Source organism: Rattus norvegicus, chromosome 6 (assembly GCF_021556685.1).
Source record: "Rattus norvegicus strain SHRSP/BbbUtx chromosome 6, alternate assembly SHRSP_T2T, whole genome shotgun sequence".
Lineage (NCBI taxonomy): Eukaryota > Metazoa > Chordata > Mammalia > Rodentia > Muridae > Rattus > Rattus norvegicus.
Window position 1 is genome coordinate 110,684,732 of NC_141539.1, and position 22,349 is coordinate 110,707,080.

General features: G+C 43.3%; 1 protein-coding gene across 14 annotated transcripts in view; it reads right to left on the bottom strand.

Annotated features, from left to right (window-relative positions):
- Arel1 (apoptosis resistant E3 ubiquitin protein ligase 1) overlaps positions 1–22,349 on the bottom strand; it is a 52,493-nt gene that overhangs the window by 19,980 nt on the left and 10,164 nt on the right. For 6 of the 14 annotated variants that reach the window (XR_015621813.1, XM_087552805.1, NM_001433937.1 and 3 more), the window contains 4 exon segments: positions 12,116–12,429; positions 4,699–4,759; positions 3,595–3,821; positions 1,948–2,185 (listed from right to left, as the gene is read on the bottom strand). Coding sequence is in view for 13 of the 14 variants with exons in the window: in XM_087552805.1 (XP_087408931.1) it covers positions 1,948–2,185; positions 3,595–3,821; positions 4,699–4,714 (481 nt within the window). In the remaining variant the exon portion in view is untranslated. 14 annotated transcript variants of the gene reach the window in all.

Here is a 22,349-nt window from a genome sequence, read left to right on the forward strand (position 1 = left end):
GGTGCAGGGAATTGAACCTGGGTCCTCAGACAGCTCTGAACTGCTAACTCATTTCTCCAGCCCCATGTACCTTAACTGTATTAATGTCAGAAACATGGCTGTGATGCTGTACTGTATCATCATTCTGCTGCAATCTGGAAAATTAGGTAAGAGCATCTCCTACCTCTTATTTTTCATGCATGAGAATATAATTCTCATGTGAGCAGTTTAATTTAAAACAGCGATGGTACCTAGCGATACAGAAGAGTCTCCATTGGTGGCAAGAAGAATGTGGCAAATCAGGTGGACAGTCTCTGAATGAAGCGTTCAGCAAAGGAGACAGATGCAAACAGCTTGTTCACTTTCCTTTGTTCTAGAGAAAGAGAACTGAGGACCAGTCAAACAGAGAGACTCCAATCATTAGGATTTAACTCCCAAAGTTAGCCAACATCCTATTACTTCTGTAATTACCAAAGCAGCCAGTATCTAATGGCATCTTCAAAAAATGCCCAGAAAGAAATGTACCAGAAAGGTAAAGGCAGACAGGACTCCCCAACACTAAACACTGATATTGTAGAACGTAGAACCAAGAGTCAAGAGTCGGAAAGTAGAGTTTAGACCTCGATGTCAGTGAGCATTTGTTATCTGGCCCAAACGCATGAATCATAGATAGACGCTCTTCAGTATGAACTAAAATACACACTGACAGTACTAATAGATTTGGGCCAAGGTGCTTTTATTTGAAAAGGTCTAAAAGAAAAAAGTCAGAAGACTGTATCTCCTTTCTATTCTAGCATCCTAGGCTCGTCAAAGCTCACAGGACTGACAACTCTATTCCTGGAGAGATACAAACACAGTCCCACACAAAGACTCACACACAGACACTGGGGAGACCACAAAAGTAATACTACTTCTCTTATTTGGAGAGAAAACATTGCCTCCACGTCTGCTGATCTGAGTGTGATCCCCAGAAACCACACGATGAGGAAAGAGCTGACTTTACGTGCTGTCCTCCTACTTCCATGGGCATACTGTGGCCTGGACCTGCCCTCCCCTAGTTAATGAGTTCACAAATGGATCCTGGGTAGGTAGATAGAGAACCTGTACACAAAAGTTTACAGCAGTCAAGAAGTCACATGGGAAGAAACAACCTAGATGCCCACTGCTTACAAAAAGACAAATAATACAGGGCATGTTACTTGGCAGGTAAAAGGAATGAAGAGGGGGCTGGAGAGATGGCTCAGCGGTTAAGAGCACTGACTGCTCTTCCAGAGGTCCTGAGTTCAAATCCCACAACCACATGGTGGCTCACAACCATTTGTAAGGAGATCCGATGCCCTCTTCTGGTGTGTCTGAAGACAGCGACAGTGTACTTATATATAATAAATGAATAAATTAAAAAAAAAAAAAAAGGAATGAAGGACTAAACATGATACAGCACGAATGGCCCTGAAAAGTGCCTGGTTAAGTAAACAACAGTCAGAAAGGCCTCACGGTTTGTGGTTACACTGATAGATCCGTCCAGAGAAGGCAACTTAGTATTGGGGGGTTTGGCAACAACAAAGCTGCTAATGGGTCTTGGGTTTCTTGGTGCCATAATGAAAATCCTCTAAAACGGACTGTGAAGATATCTGCTGAGCAATGAACTTTAAAACCACTCCATTTAAGTTGATGAAATCTGTGTCGGGTGAGCAAAATCTCAATCTAAGTGTTATTTTTTTAAAGGAAAAACTGGGAGTCTTGTTCAGTGGCAGAGCTCATACTTAGCATGAGGCTCTGGATCCCACCACACCCTACCAGGAAAGGAAAGGAAAGGAAATGGAAGGGGAGGGGGAGGAGGAGGGGAAGGGAAGGGAAGGGAAGGGAAGGGAAGGGAAGGGAAGGGAAGGGAAGGGAAGGGAAGGGAAGGGAGCACAAAGGCGGCATGGTGGAATAAAGGGAGAACCAGGGAACGAAACAAGAACCTACCAGGCTGAAAAATTTTGTAGTAGGGACTATAGGCCACATTTAATCCACCGAGCTTCACAGTAATCTCATAGCGCCCAGCCTTGCGCACAGTGAAGGCCACCTTCACCACGTTAGAGTTTGGCTCCTGGAGGACCTCCTGGGTCACTGGAATTTCCACTGCTAGTTCAACGTGAGAGATGTGAACTCGCAGTCCCACAGGTCGGTGTGCAGGGAAAGGCTGTCCATTCTTATAGAACAACTGCAATGAAGGAGAGGGGTGGGCACCCGTTAGTAAAGAAAAGAAAGAGAACCACTTCCCATGTGACCAGGGTGTGGGGCAGAGGAAGCAGCCACCCAAGGTCACAATAGTAAATCCCAGGGCCCACCTTGTCCTTTTAGTATTGGTCTTAGAAACACAGCAAGAGAAAAGTTTATACACAAAGAAAACCACTAAATCATGGACAAGTTCTTTGCCTGTGCAGGGAACAGGGCAGCATACACCACAAAGTCAAGAAGACTCCAAGAACACTTGGGGTTTCTGAACAGTAAATGCCGCCTCCTCACTGTTCCCAGCACTGTTCTAGCATCAATGCTAACCCAAATGTGTAGGCAGCTGGCCAGCAGCATGGCCTCTAGCACTGGCACTAAGGGGAAGGGAAGCACCAGGCAAGGGCTGAGGGAGTCAGGCTCATACACCAGACTTAATGGTACCTAGTGGAGTGCTGCATGGGTTGTAAAGTTCTTTTATAAAATGCCAGAGAGTACATGTTTATGGCTTTGTGGACCACACACAGCTATCCTAACCATGCAAATGAGAAAGTAGACGGAAAGACAGAATGTGGCTGTGTTCCAACTAAAAGGCATCTACAATGCCAGGCAGTCACTGTGGCCCAAACTTTTAATCCCAGAATTTGGGACTCAGAAGCAGGTGGATCTCAGGCTAGCCTGGTCTACATAGTGAGTTATAAGACAGCCAGAGCTACATAGAGAAATCCAGTCTCAGAAACAACAATGGAAAAGGAGGGGTGGCATTTACAGAAACACAAAGTAGGCTAGCTTGGGCTTTCCAGCAACATATACTATCCTGATCTACAATGCCTTTTCCCATCTTCTACCCTTTTCTTTCTTGCCCCATCCTTTTCTAGATAAGGTCATACAACATAGCCCTGACTGTCCTGGAACTCATCATGTAGGCCAGGCTTGCCTAGAACCAACAGACACAGACCTGCCTGTTTCTACTTCCTGAGTGCTGGCATTAAAGAGTTGGGGTTGCTTTTGTTTGTTTTGAGTCAGAGTCCCATACAGCTTAGAATGGGTTTTGAGATACTGATGTACACAGGATGACCTTGAACTCCTGATCAGGGAGAATTCTGCCTCCCATGCACTGGCATCACACACACCACTGCAACCAACCAGCCTCAATACTTTTTTCTTATTTGAAAAAATTAACATTAGGCTTTACACTTCCTCAAAGCTATGTACCCAGTAAACCAAAGGATAGGAAAATTCAAGGCTCTCCAGATATTAACAATTCCCAAGTTCCTGGGAGGGACTGAAAACAAGGGAAAATGTTAGCATTCCAGCCTGCACCACCAAGACAGCACTGGTCTCTGGAAAGCAAATGACTCAGAAACCATGATGGGTATGGAGACAGAAACATTCCCTTACATGCACTCGGAAGGCCATGCTGTGGCCCACCTCATAGGGGTCCTTCCAATCCCAGGACACTTTGCAGGACCGGGGATCCAGGTAATTTCCCCGCACGTAGTCATAAATAGTCCGGTCCCCTCGGCGTTCACGGTCTTCATTCTGAAGAAAGCTGACTACACGTGCGGCAAGCTCAAAGAGGAACTTAATTGTGAAAAAGAATGCAACCACAGACACTATGATTCCACCTACATGAAAGAGAAAAACACAAACCACCTGTCAATTACACATTACAGTGGCTACAGAACAGACTGGCCAGCTCCCAAAGCTTAAAGGAAGTCAGAAATGTTTATGAGATTGTAAAAGGAAAGAAGAGAAGGAAGAAAGGAAAGAAAACACTGTAACGGGTAAGGAGAAGCTTCTAGAGATTGAGTAGGTAACGATGATCTCAGGGCAAACCCCACACTGCTGTTTTCTGTAAATGAAGTTATGTTGGGACACCACCTCGCCAGTCCTAAACAAACTATCTATGACTGCTTGTGCACCACCCAGGCAGAGCAGAGTGTGTGAAAGGAGACTGTATGTTTGCCAAAACAGGAATGTATGTGCTCTTTTGCTTTTTACAAAACTGTCTGCTGACCCTGTTCTCTATCAGGAAGACCAGGCACAGTCCCTTCACCCTTCCTGCCATGCTGCCCTCACAGAAATGGTCAGTTCAGTGTGCTCTTGCTTCTCTCCACTTGGAAGCCTTTGGTGGACGAGAGTCCACTTGGCAAAAGCTCTCCACAAGCCCCATCAGTTAGGGGTTCCTTCTCTTGGGTCCCTTCAACCTTCTGTATCTACCAACTTCTTCCTACTCACCCACCTCCCCCTTCATGCTGTGAACTCCTTACAGGCAGATTTTTGCCTCGACTTGGACTTTACAGTAAACAGTGCCTGGCACAGACTATAATTACTCAATAAATATTTCCCAAATGAAGGAACTCTGCCAACTGTGTGAGGGTATGTTCTGGAACAAGTGGAGGTATTTCTAGCTCCATTTTCAAGGAGAAGGTGAGACAGAGAGACAAATGGGAACTAGACAATATTAACCAAAAGACAAGGAAAAACTATTTGATCACATACCAATAACGTAAAACATCAGGTCTCTTCAATGCCTACAGAAAGCCGAGGATCACAGCTGCAACTGCAAAAGAAAATCTGTTCAGTGTCTTCCGATTCCCCTTAAAGCCACCTCGGGAGATTAAGTAGAGCACATGTCGTAAGCCTCCCAGCTCTAGTCTAGTACCTTAACATTCCCATCCTCTCTGCCAAGCCTGACAGGGGCCCTGTGCCATGTGTCACACAGATAAAGCAAGGCTGTGGCACTCTGCCCAAAGGTTTAGGATCTACTGACCGCTCTCAGAATGTCACAAACAGCCACTTGCTTTGGTGCCAAATACACATGAAATGATATGGTTTTCATCTTCTTAGACTCTAGGCTACCTCTTCCACGAAGAAAGCTGCTAATGAGTACAAGGGAAGAGGATAATGGAGCAAGTGCTTCCCTCAGTTTATCTGTCCTCTGAAGGCAATCCAGCTAAGCAGAAAAAGCAGAAGGTATTTTTTTTTACAAGTAAATATGATCATCATGCTAGCACTATGTAATCAAAGTGAACTCTGGGTCATCCCAATAAGTAGTGGGTACAAAGGAGAAGTCATTCATGACATTACCACATCAGACGAACTGATGGGCCCTAAGGAAGATGACTTCAACAGAAAGCTGAGTGGAGGGAAAAAAGGAGGGGGATGGAACCTTCCATCCTAAGTAGTGTCCACCAAGACCAGAGTTTGAGGGGAAAGTTCACTGTTAACTCAACTTGTTTCCCCTCAATGTGTATGTCAGCACCCAACACTCAGAGACAAGACATCTAAAGATTTCTAGACCTTGGAGAGCACAAAACAATTTGAAAAGGGAAAAGGAGAACAGGCACCTGTGTGCTTTTATATCTGACTGTGCTTCATGTTTTTAAGAGGTGACATATGGCTTGAGACACAAGCCAGACAATAGGAAAATGACTATCTATCTCTGACAACTACAACCTTTCCCCACCATGAGGCAGCTGGTAAACAGCAAGCCAGAAGCAGAAAGTAAGGGCCAGGGCTATAACTGTACAACCTCTGCGGGTGTGACAGGTTTTGCTGCTGTAACAAGTTAGGATTTAGTATTTTCATCTCCTTAGCATGACTTTGGCACAGTTCATCAGAGCAATGACAGCTGTAAAATCAGAATGTAACAAGTAGTAAAATATAGAGGAGCAAGGCAGAGAGGTGTCTTGATCCTGGAGTTGGGACTCATAGGTTTAAACTGTGAGCCTGGCTAGTTTTCTTCTCTGTCCAGTGGGGATAATACTCATGTGTATCTCATTTGGTGTTATTAGGATTTACCAGGCTAACACATTAGCCTAGAACCACACTAGAACAGTGAGTTGTTAGTCTTTGTGCTGCTTATCTACAGAACCAGCATCATAACTCCTTTGCTTCAGAGCTGACAGAAAATTCAGGGAACCTCCACTGACCCCAATGCTCTCCAGGGAGAAATGCATTAACAATTACAAAGGACATGATTTCTCACTGGATCAACAGATCTTACCCTTCAAGGGAATTCTTTACTATTCTAATGTGATGACTGAAAGAAGATCTTTATAAGGTAAGAACTCATATTAAAGCAAGGCATCCAGGGCTGGAGACATGGCTCAGCGGTTAAGAGCACTGACTGCTCTTCCAGAGGTCCTGAGTTCAATTCCCAGCAACCACATGGTGGCTCACAACCGTCTGTAATGAGATCTGATGCCTTCTTCTGGTGTGTCTGAAGACATCGACAGTGTACTTATATATAATAAATAAATAAATGGTTTAAAAAAAAAGGCAAGGCATCCAACAAATACTAAGTGCTTAATGTGTCAGGTACTGGGGAACAGCACAGAGCATAACATCCACTCACGACACCAGCAACAGTTGTCACCTTTGCCTTGTGGAAACCTCGGTCATTATTTTTCCCTATTAGATTATTTCTCAACCAAATTATTAGTACTGGCTTTTACATCACCTAGATCTTTTCCACTAAGTCATTTCTATTACCTCTACCACAATCCTCTTCACTACTTAAAACCCAGGACCAATGACTACTTTTTCCCAAATGACTCTCCTCTTTTTAGAACATATGAGTAAGGCAGGAGCTCTGTCATTTGCACACTCACTGGTCTGACCTTTCTAAACCATCCTCTCCTCTAACACCACAGTCCTAAAGTCTTCCTAAAACACTTACCCTGCTCCGAGTTTCCCCAAGGTCACATCCTGAGCCTGTAATTCTCTCCATCTCCCTCCCTCTCTGTCCTCCTTACTGCTGGCACACAGTCTCCATGACTGTCATGGGTTATCTCTGCCCTGTCTGTCCGGCTCCACCCTATAATACTCTCCTTAGCCACACCCCATGTACTCTTTCATCATTTACGCTCAGATTCCTGTTACCCAGATGAGAAACTTTACACTCGTATATACACCCCTGAATTCCCTGTCTCCATGCCTTTTCAAAAGCCATCTCCTGGCCAAAACCCATGAGTGAGGTCTAAGACCCCAGCAGAAAAGCTACTGCTGTACTTGAACTAAATGGAAACAATGTCTGTTAACTGCCCTCTACGGGATGCTAATATTCACAGGGTCCTGCTGTGGTCATTTATGGTTAAGGAGAACTTTCAATTGGCTGTGGACAGGGGTAGTTGTACTCATGGCTAGTCAAATGATCGGAAGTGTGACTTGAACACTCAAGAAGGCTCAAGGAGCACTGCAGAAGAGAGGCCATAGAGCTAAAGAGCCAAGGATGGAGGGAAGTGGTGGAATCCTGCTGGCCGGACACAGCATGGCTGTTGCACTTCTGACCTCCCAGAAGCTGTGACTACCTGACTAGACCTGCACAAGATGGAGCCGGTTAACATCCTAGCATGGAGAAGGGATGAGCTCACCAGGCCCACCTCTTCCTGAGGACTTATGGGTAGTTAATGGAGGATATCTGGGGAAATGTCACATTTTCTTCTGTGACGGAGCCACTGGTAAAGTGTCCATGGTCCTGAAAATATAACTAAAGTGTATTGTATAGATATGTTTAATTAATATATGCCAATAAAAATTTTGTAAAAAGTCATTTCCACTGTCTACACATCCTCCCATTATAGTTTCCATTCACAGACTAATTCCTGACCTCAAGCTCCCCCTTACTCCCTAAAATTTCTAATTTTCAATTTAGAAATACTTTTTACCTCTGAATTTTTTTCATAACTTTTAAAACTTTGTTTTATGGCATTTACATTTTTTCTTCTTGTTTTGTTTTTCATTTCAAAAAGGTAATGAGACAAAAACTCACCTTAAAACTTCTCCTATGGGAGCTGAACATGGCTTAGTTGGTGTCTTGTGCACAGGCACAAGGACCTAAGTTTGGGTCCCCAGAACCCATGTAAAAGCCTGCAACCCCAGCCCTGTTGGGGCAAAACAAAGCAGATCTCTGAAGCTTACTGGCCGGCCACCCTTACCAAGTGACAACAAGCCCCAGGTTAGTGCGAGATTCCAACTCAAGCACAGAGGGGAAAGCCAGCAAGGACAACACTCATCAACTCAGGCGAGCGCGTGCGCGCGCGCACGTGTGTGCGTGCGTGTGTGTGTGTATGTGTGTGTGTCTTTGTTAGGGTTTGCATTACTGTGAAGAGACACTGGGACCAAGGCAACTCTTATAAGGGACAACATTTAACTTGGGCTGGCTTACAGGTTTTGAGGCTCAGTCCATTATCATCAAGGTGGGAGCATGGCAGCATCCAGACAGGCATGGTGCTGGGAGAGCTGAGAGTTCTACATCTCTATCAAAGGAAGCCAGGAGCAGACTAGCTCCCAAGTGGTTAGGAGGAGAGTCTCAAAGTCCAGCCCCACAGTGACACACTTCCTCCAACAAGGCCACACCTACTCTAACAAGGCCACACCTCCTAATAGAGCCACTCCTTGGGCCAAGCATATTCAAACCACCACAAAGCACATATTTTCACCAGCATGCGCATTCCATACACATACATAACAATAAAAGAAGTATTTTACATCCTCATAAGCAGCCAGTCTAATTGTAGATAGAAACTATAATGAATATTAATAAAATATTGGTTAAATAGATTTTGTCAACTGTCTGTTCTTTCCTTCCTTCAGATGCCTAAGGTTCAAGAGTTTAACAGAGGAAACCTATCTTTTAGGTACAGCTTAGTTTTTTGATTATTGTAGTTCTAGGATGGAAATCACGGCCTTGTACATTAATCAGAAGTCTACCACTAAGCTATACTCCTAACCCTAATACAGTTTTTGTTGTTTTAAGGCAAGGTCTCTCTACATAGTCCTACCTGAACTGGGAACCACTATGTCAAACAAACTAACCTCAAACTCACAGAGATCCACCTGCCTCTGCCACCTGTGTATTGGGATTAAAGGCCTGTGGCCACGACACCCCAAGGCCTAATAGTTTTAAAACATTTACTTAATTACCAGTATATTCATTTGAACCAATATATTCATTAAGCTCTGTAAGGCTCCAAATTCTTAATTACTTCAGCTCAGTAAGTACAGGCAATGTCTGCATGGAGTTTGTGTCTACAGTGCCTTTACCTCCTGCTGTCCCACTCCTATGCAGACTACACTGGAACCTTTCTACTCTTTTTGTTACTTTTTTTTTTATTGGATATTTTCTTTACTTACATTTCAAATGTTATCCCCTGACCCTTTCCACTCTTCTAAGCAGAAGAAACATGGTAAACATACTACTCAACATGACTTATTTCCAAGTTGGCTGACATTCCTCTCTACAGTATTCTGGCCCTTAGAAAGTCTCACTCTAAGCCCAAAGACTAACACTAACTAACTAGTACTGATAATCTAGTAACTCATAGGTATGTACAGCTGCAGTCAGTAGGCTGAATGCAGCTCAAGATAACTCCGAACTTGGCCTAACACAAAACCATTAGCTTACTTAAGCATTGTGAGATTTTCTTTTTCTTTATTGGTAACAATGCCCAGTTCTAGAGTATGACCTCTGTATATGACCAGGTTGCATCACAATATTCAAAGGTTGGACTTGTCTCAGTGAGTGAGGGCTGCTCTAGCACTAAGTACTAAAGCCAACCATTGCCCGGTGGGCTTCACACATTTTATCCCATGAACCTAATTGTGACCACAAGATAAGCACTATCATTCTCACTTCCCAGGCAAAGCAAACAAAACAAACAAGCTGGGCCTAGACACGTTAACTTGCTGAGGCTCACTTGTAAAAGTAATTCTTGGGGTTTCCTCTGCCCCCTTTGTGCCTGAGTACCTGCAGGTGTTTCTTGCCTGTTCGAGTCCACTTTAACTCCTGAATAAAGACACAGAGACCTGGTGTTTTCACTCTGACCTATTCTAACCCAACTAAGCTGCTACTACCCAGCCAAATGTCCCATTTGCTTGTGATCTGGTCTTGCCCTGGATGACTCTGGTCCATCTGTCCTCATGGCTGCAATCTCACAGCAAATCCTTCTGCTTTCTCCATACCTCCTCCCACCACCCCCCCTTAAGAGCCCCATACACACAGTGGGGTTGGTAATCCTGCCCTATTCTCTTCTTTGCCCAGCTATTGGCTGAATCAATTCTTTATTGAACCAATCAGGGGGTAAGACAGAGCCCGTTTACAAAATACTGAGGCAGAAGATGCTTCACAAAAATGAACAAAGTCCAGACTGTTGTCAGCTCTCTATTCTGGGTACAGAAATCAGCATTGAGCAATACAAGGACAATTTTCACACAGTGTCTAAACAAAAGCATCACTCCCACAGTAGTTTAAGTAACAGGCCCAGGTCTAACTGAAGCCCTCCACAGTGAACCTATAATTCTGAACCATGAAAAAGAAGGAAGTAATAGAAATAGCCAAGTATCTGGAGAAAAAGGATTTAAGAAAACAGTTAAGATAAAAAGAGAGAAGTCACCCAACTTAATTGTGAGGAATCTCACAACGAAGCTAAAATCAGGACTACAAATTCCTACAGCTTTTTTGTTCTCGTTTGAAGTAAAAATAGCTCACAGCAACACAAAGCAGACCATGGTGCCAGCCCCCAGTCCAGAGATATCACTCGCTGACTGCAGCGTTCTAAGCAAGCTACGTAATGCTAGAGCTCACTTAGCTCACAGGACTTATAAAAAGGGAGGGGATGCGTGAAAATACTTATCTTCAGGAAATGTCAAAATGAAAACAGACACACATATTCTAAAGTCTACAATAGCCAATACATTTTGGCCACACTCCTGAAGATCAGCTGCAAAAAAAGTCATTTTTCAGAAATGAAGAATTAGTTCAAAACTGTTCTGCTAGAGCCAGTGAATCTCACTGCAGCCTGTGCTGCTCCTGTTCTCTTTCACCAGAGAGGCGGAGGGTCTGATCACTGACCCACATTCTCCATCACAGTCGCTGAGTTTCAGCAGTCTATTGGCTCTCAGCACAGTCTATTATTGGCTCAGTGTAGAGATTAGGTTGTGCCCTGTCCTAAGTTACTCTGTGTTGTATAAAAAAGTGACCCACCCTAAGACACTCTGATTTTATCAGCAGCAACTGACTATCTTGGGAATGGAGGATCAAGGATGACTGCCTCTAGGTGGACAAGTAAGCAATGATCTGTCCAGACCACCCATGAGCATAGTCTGACACACAACTTCTTCCTCAAAGTAGAAAGAAATCTATACATTGATCAAAGTAAGTTGGACTACAGGAGCACATGTGTGGACTTAAATCTTTTTAGGAAACACACCAGATTGAGCAAAGGGTGAACCTCTCTCACATGAACCCGGGGTGTGTGTGTGTGTGTGTGTGTGTGTGTGTGTGTGTGTGTGTGTGCGCGTGCGTGCGTGTGTGTTTCACAATGGTTTCAGCTCTGCTCGCTTCCTACTATTGACACAGCTTACTCAAACTGCCACCTGTCTTGCCATTTCTTCATCTCTCTCTGTCCATTCATCTGGATCTTGTCCCACTCTTTGCCTCTCTGGTCTGCACTTCCTTGTGAAGCTAATCTCAGCTCTGATCCTGCAGTCTGACTTTATGGTGGCAGCAGTAGTAGCAGTGTCCAGCATATTCACATTTTACTCCTATCAGCTGCCCAGGTTCTTTTTCCCAGGCCTCTCTGAAACACTTTGAATCAAGTCAGCTCATTTAACCTTCAACTGGATGAAAATGTGTGTGCATGGGTATATATTCAATATATATTATATACACAATATATAATATCGATATATTTAGATCTATAGATACAGAGTGTTTACTCTATGACAGTAAATATTAGTAATTGGGATTAGAGTGAGAGTACCTGTATTTGTCTTGGTGAGCTAGGAAAGTGGAAATACTTGCCGCCACAGTATTACCACTATACAACGTGAATGTACTGTTCTCCGATCAACAGACATTGCAGAGAGGTACACGCCTATGTTTCTGACAGTGCACTTCATGATACTTACTTACCTTTAAGCGAGGGCCCATGTTCTAAGAATCAAGTTATTCACCAAAGCAGGCAACTTTCTGCTCCTTTCACTTGTCTAACTTGCACATTGAGAAAGAAAGAAAAAATCCCAAAAGTCACCAGAAAGGATCTGTCCATCAAATCTTCATTGAGGTTAAGTGTGTCCCAGGAAACAAAGAGTCAAGCGTTTTTGCACTGAAGCGGTTGAATGCTGGGGCGAAGAAAGAGAGCCCAAGAATATCTCATTCCTGGGCTCCTCCAGTGTAAGACACAACCAACACTGAAAGAGGTTCTGCTCTGGTATACCAGGATCCGCCTAAAGAAAAAATGTTAAGTACAATAAGTTTTTGCTTCTGCAAGAGATTTTACACACACACACACACACACACACACACACACACATACACACACACACACACACACACACATGCACCACCACCAAAAAAGAACACCGCAGCAACGGAGGAGCTGCACCATGCCCTAAGTACACTAAAGTAATCAAGAGTCGGCAAATTCTGGCCAAGCTTTCCAACACAGACTTCATAGTTCTAGGGCTGCTCCACCAAGTCCACAAAGGTCCCCTAGCAACCTCACTGCCTACAAGCACGTCTGTGTGCAGAAGCTCCAGCTCTTCAAACGCCCCAGTCTTTCGGCAGAGGTGAGCTAGGGTAAGGGGACTGGGACACAGGGTGTAGGAAGCATGTGGAGAGAATGGAGAGGGAAGCAGGGCAGAGGCAGCTTTCAGAGGCCCGCCATGGCAAACTCAGTACTCAGCTGGAAAGGACAGCCAGCAGAGCTTTAAAACCGATCTACCCACCCAGGCAGGCTGCGTCCTCCACACTCGTGCACACAGTTCCACGATGTGGTAAAAGATGACGATATCACTACAATTTAAAAATCTGGTTGGTGTTGTAATGTGTGCCAGTAATCCCAGCACCTGGGAGGCTAATGCAGGATGCTCATGAATTCAATATCAAAAAGGGGAGCTATAAATTGTCAACTTTCAAAATAAAGTTCCTAAGTAAAGTCATTTCATAACTCTCAGACATTCAGGGACCAAATGTAGCAAAAGGGGGATTCTGAGTGCACATACACAAAGAGCTTCCATAAAGCAAATGAAAAGGGTTACCAAGCAGTAATGGGAAGAGACAGCGGCCTCACCAACAGCACAGACTATCATCCGCCTTCAGAATCCCCATGCACATGCGGCTCTCCCTATTCAGATTTTACAGTCCAGACACAAGGAGTAAGATACTTCCTCAGTTAACTCACAAAGCAGCAGACAGTCTGATCCCAGAGTCCACACTTTAAATGACCAGTCTCCTATCTTTCTGCTAAGGGAAACCACGGAAGGAAACACAACATGCTAAACAACCCAGAATAGAAGGACTGGAGGCCAGCAGATCAAATAAGTTGGCAGACTTTTATAATTAAAAATGGGTAAGTATATGAAAGTATTTTAACACATGGTGATGGACTTGCCAAGTACATGAGCCAAAACATGGGTCAACCAGCAACTGGAACCAGTTTAAAGGATCTACAAACAGGGAATAGTTATGTAAACTATTAAAGATCTTCATGATAGAATCTTATATGATAATTTAAAAATGAAACTTTTAAGGAACAAAAACATCAGATTGGGAAATGTTCACAAATAAAATGTTGAATGAAAAAAGCAAGCACAGGGGCTGAAGAGATGGCTCAGTGGTTAAGAGCACTGACTACTCTTCCAGAGGTCCTGAGTTCAATTCCCAGCAACCACATGGTGCCTCACAACCATTTATAGGGGGATCTGATGCCCTCTTCAGGCAGGTGGATGCATATGCAGCAGAGCTACTTGTACATTAAATAAATTTAAAAAAATTTAAAAAGAATAAAAAAAAAAAAAAAAAAAACATGGGCTGGAGAGATGGCTCAGAGGTTAAGAGCACTGACTGCTCTTCCAGAGGTCCTGAGTTCAAATCCCAGCAACCACATGGTGGCTCATAGCCACCTGCAATGGGCTCTGACGCCCTCTTCTGGTGTGCAGGTGAACGAACAGAAAGAGCACTCATACATAAAATAAATAAATCTTTAAAACAATCAGAGGAAAACAAAAATGTTACTAGTGGACACCTCCTGGCATATATGTAATTACAAACGATTTTCACGTCCTCCCTATATAATTTTGTTTTGTTCGAGACAGAGTCTCATGCAGCCCAGCTGGCCTCAAACTCACTGTGTAGCCAAGGATGGCCTTGACCTGATGTGCACCACTATGTATGGTTTATCAAGTTCCTCTCTCTCTTTTTAATACTTTAGAGAGAGGATGGATCCATGTGCACGGGGGCAGGTGCTGTGGAGGCCAGAAGAGGCCGTGGGGTCCTGTGGAGCCGGAGTCACAGGAGCTCTGAGCTCCCTGACACGGGTGCGGGAGACTGACCATTCTCCAGCCAGCAGTGCACATTCCCAACCCCTCGCCTCTCTCCAGCTCAGTTTCCCAAACTCTTAATGAAGCAAAGACAATAAAAAGTTCACCCTATTTCTGAAGAATATTTAATTTTGGGAGATCTACTTTCTTTCAAAGAGGGGGTTGAGAATAGGAAAATTATCTTTTGGGGTTTTCTGTTTTTTCTTTTAGACACAGGGTCTCCTGGGTTCAACCTGGCCTCAAACTCTCCATGTAGTTCAAGGGAACTCAAGGATGACTTTGAACTCCCCTCCTGCCCCCTCCTCCCACTGCTGGGATTATACGCAAAGCAAGCACCAGCTTGCTAGGTTTAAGTTATCTATTTTCAAATAATGAAATGACATAAAGAAGTAAAGATAAAACATACTGAAGTTTTATTTCTATTTATTATAATTTTGGTGGCTCTCCAGTTCTCTGATCAGCTACTTGGCTTAATAACCAAGTAGCTCCTAGTTCTAATATATTCTGTCCCTGTCCCTGTCATGAACATGCATATACCCATGTTTCAGTACCTCTAGCGAGCTTCAAGAGTCAATGTAAGCACTGCTGTGTTTCCAGGCCAGCTCCCAAGCGTCTCTGTGGACTCTCCCCAGGTTGGCAGAATCAATCACCTCCTCCTTGTGATACTCCTAAACCAGACGTTTCTATACTACAGCACATATTAGTTTCATTAGAATAACTTGTCTACATAACAGTGACGCAGTAAAAGATGGTAGCTCTAAGGACTCCAGCGTGTCTAACCACTGTTAATACGGTGCTCAGCTCTGCACTTCTAGGGTCTGTGCTTTCTTACAAGTTCCTCCAGTGTTCTACACACTGAAGTGTTCCAGATGCACTGACTCAACTGTAGAGCAGGAAGCCCCAGTGCTCCCCAGGCTCTAACAGGCTTACAGGGGATCCTGGCTGCTGCTGAATTAGAGACCAGACTTTCCAGTCCAAGGGGCTTAAAGCAGGAGTTAGCAAAATATTTTGTAAGTCAAATGTATCTGTTTGGTTTTGTTATTTTTTAAATAGAAACAATAAAATGGCCAAGTTCATTCACTCACATACCCAGTTTACACTCAGCTTTTGTACAAGGCAGAGCCAAGTAGCTGTAGTAGAGATGTATGTATACATCATCTGATGTGTTTGAGGCTAGGACTACAAATACCTGGTTTTGAGACAGGACATCTCTACATAGCCAAGGCTGGGTTTGAACTCACAATCCTCTTGTCTCAACTTCCCAAGAGCTGTATTTATAACCTTGTGCTACTAGACCCAGCCTAAAGTTTTTATTTTAAAGTTATGTAGCTGCTTTTTGTAAATATGAATATATTTCTATAAAAAACTCAAAGAAAGCATAATTTTTCCCATTCTACTATACCCCTTCTAGACAAAAAGCTAGAAAACTCACAAAATTATGCAAAGGTTTCTCATTTCAATTCTTTTTCCTCTACTACAGTTGGAGAACAGGCTTTCAATACGTAATGCAGGCTAGCCTGAAACTCACACCTCCTGTCTCTGCTTCCCAACTGCTGAGCTTACAAGTGTGTATAACCATCCCTGCCTCTTATTAGCTCTTACGTAAAAGCTTCATGTCTGTGTTCATAGGACAACTAAGAATTTTAATCGATCATCTGCAAAGGCTAAGCAAGGATCAAATACATTATTGTTCCAAAAATTATTTTAATATATATTAATGACTTCGTTTGTTTTCAAACTGCTATTCAAGTTTTTAAAATTTATTTAATTTATGTGTATGAGAGTTTGCCTGCATATATGTATGTATGTATGTGTGCACCTCATGTGTGCTTGGGGGAGGTCAGAAGAGAGCATTGGATCACCTAGGACTGGAATTATGAATGGTTGCAAGCCACCAGCTGGGTGCTGGGAACCAAACCCAGGTCCTCTACAAAAACAGCAAACACTCTTAACCACCGAGCCATCTTTTCAGCCCTTGAAATGCTATTCTAAGAAGTCAAGAAAACACCCATGAGAAAGTCCACTTCAGGTGCATTTAGAAGTGATGACAGCATGCAAGAATTCTGTTGTCACCTACTGGTTTCCATAAAACATGTCGGAGTTTAAGAAAAACAGTTCTTTAATGTAATTCTCCAATATTTAAAAGAAAAATCATTCAGCTGGGACAAGGTCCACAGGGTAGGGTGGTCTAACTAAGGAGAGTCCCACAAATAAAGTATTCTATCATGTTTTGAACTGTTAGTTTACAATTATACTGTCTTAATTTTACTCTTGGATATTTTTTCCCCATCCCAAGTCACACCATAAAGGGCTGCCCTCCCCCATCAAGTTTATATTCTTGAGATATTTACTTCTGCTGTCTTGGTTCAGCCAAGTTATACGGTTTTCATTTATACTCTCTCCTCAGCAGTCAGCCTCGTTGGTCCTTTAAGCATCCCTGGGGGTCTCCTGTGAACTCTCTCCAACTGGTCCCCAGCACTCTTGTAATGAGGTGCCTCCAACTGACTGCAGCCTTCCAGGAACAACCCAGTCAATCAGAACAAGATGAGCTCACCCTCGTCTGCCCAATGACATAATACTTCTGAGTGGGCGATCCCCCAAATCACAGAAAGCTAGTGTGTTGCTGTACTAGACTACAACCCCATCCCTTGAGGCCTGTCAGACCTGGGCACTGGGGCATGCAGAAGATGCCAAAAGCCAGAGAACAGATGATATATGTTCTTGCAATATCTCTCTTACTTACTGGAGGAAGTAAGCAGAGAGAAGAAAATGTTTTCAAGTTAAATATGCAGACAAGAACAAAGAACACAAAGTTCCACGAGTTTCTAAAGCTAAAACATGGCATGTTAAATAGTCACACATATTTTATACTTAGGACAAAAGGTCCTTGGTTCTCCACTGCCAGCTTCTGTCCTCTGCCAAGGTCCTTAAAGCTCTTGTGCATAAGAGTCTGAAAAGCACACACCTCTTCTGAACTCAGGTTACTATGCACTACCGCTCATCCCACATTTACACATCAATTTGCTGCCCCCATCCCTAGAGAGCTGCATTTTCCCTTTGGTTAGAATTATGTTCTAAAACTACAGACAGTTCAACATATAACTTACCAACCACCAGCACCTCTAGTTACTCTGCACGACTTACTCTTCATTATACGTTTCTTGAGCATCTGGCCTGACTACCTGCCAAAAGCTGAAGTCCTGAAGCAGGGTTAAGGAAAACACACTTCCCCCTCTTTTTGTTTCCTTTTTCCTTTTCTTTTGCCTTTTTGTGTTGGGAGTCAAGCTCAAAGCCTCAGACATGCTACACACAGTCCTATCATAGAATCACCTCCCTGCACGCTACACATGGCCCTACTATAGAGCTCATCTGGATGCTACATGTGGACCTATCATAGAGCTACCTCCCTGCCCTTGGTTATTTTGAAAGTGCCTTAACCATGAACTCAGACCATGAACATAGTATGTTGCCCAAGCAAGACACAATACTTTCCTTTTTTAAATTAAATTATCTGACAAGCTTATAAATACATATAATGTATTTTGGTCATTTTCACCCTCTACCACCCTTTCTCGGTCCCCTCCCACTCCTGCTGAATCCCCACTTCTTCTTAGCAAGTAAGCCCTTTCCCCATGTCCATGTCTTTCTGTTGCTGTTGACTTCTGTGACCAACTGAATGTAGTTTGGGTTGCTCACATGAGAATGTGTAGGGTTATCACTGTATTGCTGGCAGGTTCCCAGTGGCTATTCCTATGAAGAAAATGACTCTCTTTGGCCAATGGCCATTAACTACCAATGTTTCCTCAGGGAAGGGTGGGAGGACAGGGACTCTGTTAACCTTCATCCACTTGATTCAGGAGGGAAGGTGGACAATTAAATGTGTTAAGTGCAGTGACAGAGGACAAGGCAGGAAAGAGGTAACCTTGCCTTAAGATGACATTGAGGCAATAAGGCCAACTGACTAAGAATGAGGGCTCACAGTTGCGAGGGCTCACGGTTAAGAGTGCACAATGCTAAGTAAAGAGGATCTGAGTTTGGTGCCCAGCGCTCACCCAGTGGAGCAGCTCACAACCTCCTCCAGCTCCAGCTCCAGAAGCTCTGACTCCCTCTTCTGGCCTCTGTGGGAACCTGCATTTTCAAAGACATCTCCCTAGCAGATACACAAATAATTAAAGAATAAATAGTTAATTAATAAACTTAACTTAAAAATAAAATGTTTTTTAAAGAATGAGTGAGTTACTTGCAAAGATAAGTGGGGGAGTCTGATATTCTAGAGATAGATATAAAAAAACAAAACAAAACAAAACAAACAAACAAAAAAACAAAAACCAAGGGGTTGGGGATTTAGCTCAGTGGTAGAGCTCTTGCCTAGCAAGTGCAAGGCCCTGGGTTTGGTCCCCAGCTCCGAAAAAAAAAAAAAAAAAAAAAAAAAAAAAGCGGAGTGATGCCAAATTTCTGCAACATAAAAGCAAAGTACCGTCTCAGGATGCAGAGCAGGAATTTGGTCTTGGATAGTTACTTAGCCTTCCTTTCTCAGCTGTAGATGTAGTGTGGAGACATACTGAGAAGAGAAGAGCGTCCTGAGCTACAGGGAGAGAAGCTGGGAATGGGAATTCCAGGCCAAGGTAGTCTTGTTCTAAAGGTCTGTACTGCCGAATATGACTGTAGCTTCTGTCAGGCCACAGCAGCTCCAGTAAGTTTGGAAGATGGCTACACTCTCCCCGAGGGATTAGCTGGTTTTCTAGAGAGATCCCATGTGGAAACAATCATAGCAACCATCCAAATACTGATGTTCTGAGACTCTCTCAAGGGCCATGAGAGTAACAAGAGTCTCCTTTACTGAGGATTTACTGTGGGCCACGTACTGTATGAAGTCTTTCATCTGCATTACACCAGTCAACCCTCACTTCAACCACAAGTCAAGCATGTCCAGCATGTGATCTATTGGATTAGGAAACAGAGGGACAGAGAGCTAAAATACATTGATAAAGCCACCTATTTGACAGCTGAGAGCGTCAGACAATTTGATTTGAAAGCCTAAGCTATTAACCAGGGATTCTGATGTAATAAAAAGATCCCTCCTCCCTGGCCAGAGGGAGTAGTAGTTGGGAGATAGGTAGAATGAGAGTTCAAATTATATGTTTAATTTGAAAATTTAAAGAACTATTACTCCATTTTAGACTTTAAGCAAAAAGAAAAATGTTCTTTTTAAGGTGTTATTTTTTTTTTAAACCAAAGGAGAAAAAGGATAACAGATTTGAAGAGAAATAACTCTGGGAGTACAAGAATGAAAAGACTGCTGACTGAGAGACAAGATCAGAGCAGTCATGGTGGTACCGCCGTCAGTCCCAGCACTCGGGAGGGTGATATAGGTGGGCTAAAGTCTGAGGTCACTCTGAGCTATGGAGTAAGATCCTGTACTCCACAAAGCCCCCAATTGGCAAACTGAGCCTGAGGGCAGGAGCCAGAGACAAAACAATCAAAAGTGCAAGGCTTCAAAGTAAGCCTGAGTTTACAGAATTCTGTTTCAAAATAGTTAAAAAAAAAAAAAAGTGAGGTGGCTGCAGATACACTTCAGTGGTTGAACACCTATCTCAGACACATGAAGTTCTGGATTCAATTCCCATAACACACACACACACACACACACACACACATACAGACACACACAGACACACACACATACAGACACACACACAGACACACACACATACAGACACACACACAGACACACACACACACAGACACACACACATACAGACACACACACACAGACACACACACAGACACACAGACACACAGACACACACACACAGACACACACACACACACACACACACACACACACACACACACACACACACCTTAAAGGAGACAAAAGCAAAAGAGGAAGAGGAGAAATAGTTGAAGAAATAAACTGTAGTCATGAAATGGAGAAGGGAGAGGCTAGACATTCTTTGTGTTCTTGGAAGTAACAGGATAATGACCTGTGAGATCAGAGGGAAACAAGGGTATAAAGCTAAGTATAAATGCAGATTTTTCTGACCTTGGGAACCTAGACAGACAGTGACCGAAGGATGAAGGGCAAAAGGAAGGAGAGTTAGCAAGTCCAGAAGAGCATGTTAAGCCTGTGTCCTTATAGGATATCCAGGTAGACATATTCACAAGACAAACACATCTGAAAGTATAGATCCACGTGACAGCCTGAAGACCTGAGAAAGACCACATGGAAAGGAGGCAGACACAGGGACAGACTAAGTAAACTTCGAGAAAAATCAATCTAACCCAATAGCAGGGAGGACTGAAAGAAAAACAATACAAATAAGTGAATGAATGAATGAATGAATGAATGATAAATAAATAAATGTAATCGCTGAAGGGCTTCCTGCCACATGATCACACACAAAATCTCAGGATAAACCCACTTGGGAGAGAATTACAGCATTGGGGAGAGGCCAGCGGGAGGGGAAAAGCAGGCAGTGGTGACACAGACTTGCAGTTTCAGCTACTGTGGAGGCTGAGCTGAAAGGTCATTTAAGACTAGGAATCTGAGGTTACCCTTGAGTGCAGGGACCCTGTTTCAAAAAGAGAATGTTATACGGTGGGGGTGGGGTTCTGGAGAGTGGATGCAGAGGTGAGCACTGCTGCTCTCACAGCAGACTGGGTCCAGTTCCCAGCACTCACATGGTGGCTTGTAACTGTCTATAATGTCAGTTCCAAGGGATCCGTCAGATGTCTTCTCCTGACCTCCATGGACACTAGGCACGGGCATGGTGCCCTCACATCCATATAGGCAAACACTCATATACATAAACGTAACTTTTTTTTTTTAAGTGTATGAGGAAGCAGGTACAAGAAACAATGGCAAGGAATAACCAGAGGAGGAAAAAAACTGTAAAAGTGCCTTACTGAAGGTCAAAAGTAAACTTTGTTAGAATCAGGAAAGATTTATGCCAGAGGGTGGGGGTAGAAACTCAAAAATGAAAGTTATTTTCTAGAGTTCTCCTGTTCTAACCTAACAACTCCAAATACACTTCACATCCTATAACCCTTGTTTGTTTTGAGACAAGGTCACTCTACATAACCCTGGCTATTTTGGTAATGTAGACCAGGCAGGCCTTAAACTCCCAGTGACCCCAACTCCACCTCAAAGTGCAGCAGCACACTTGACTCAATGGGAAGGACACTACTTCTCCAGAGGACCCAGGTTTAATTCCCAGTGCCCACATGGTAGTTCACAGACATCTGTAACTCCAATTCCAGTATGTCTGACGACACAGTCTTCTGATTTCACATGCACCAGGCATACACTTGATATATATACATGAAGGTAAAAGTCATACACATAAAAAATTAAATTTCTTAACATAAAAACCACCCTAGAAGTATATTACAGGGCTGCAGAGATGGCAATGCCCGTGTCAGATGTTCTGATGTTCTCTCTTGGCCTCCACAGGCACCTGTGCACTCACAGGCACATATACATACACACACCTGCACACTCATGCACACATACACATACATGCATAAATAAAAGTAAATCTTTAAAAAAACATTAGTCTAAATTTGGCCCAATTTAATGACCAATAAGCTCTTTGCAATTCAATCCAGGGATGGATATTTCAAAATCATGTGTCTCAAAGAAATTCAGACCTAAACTAATTTCAACTCTAATTGGAATCTAATCCTATAGAAATTACAGAATCCCATTGGAATTTTAAGATTGATTTTAAAATCTTATTTATGTGTATGAGTGCTTTGCCTATATCGCTACGTCTGTGCACTATGTGTTTCCCTGGTGACTGCAGAGGGCAGAAGTGTCAGAT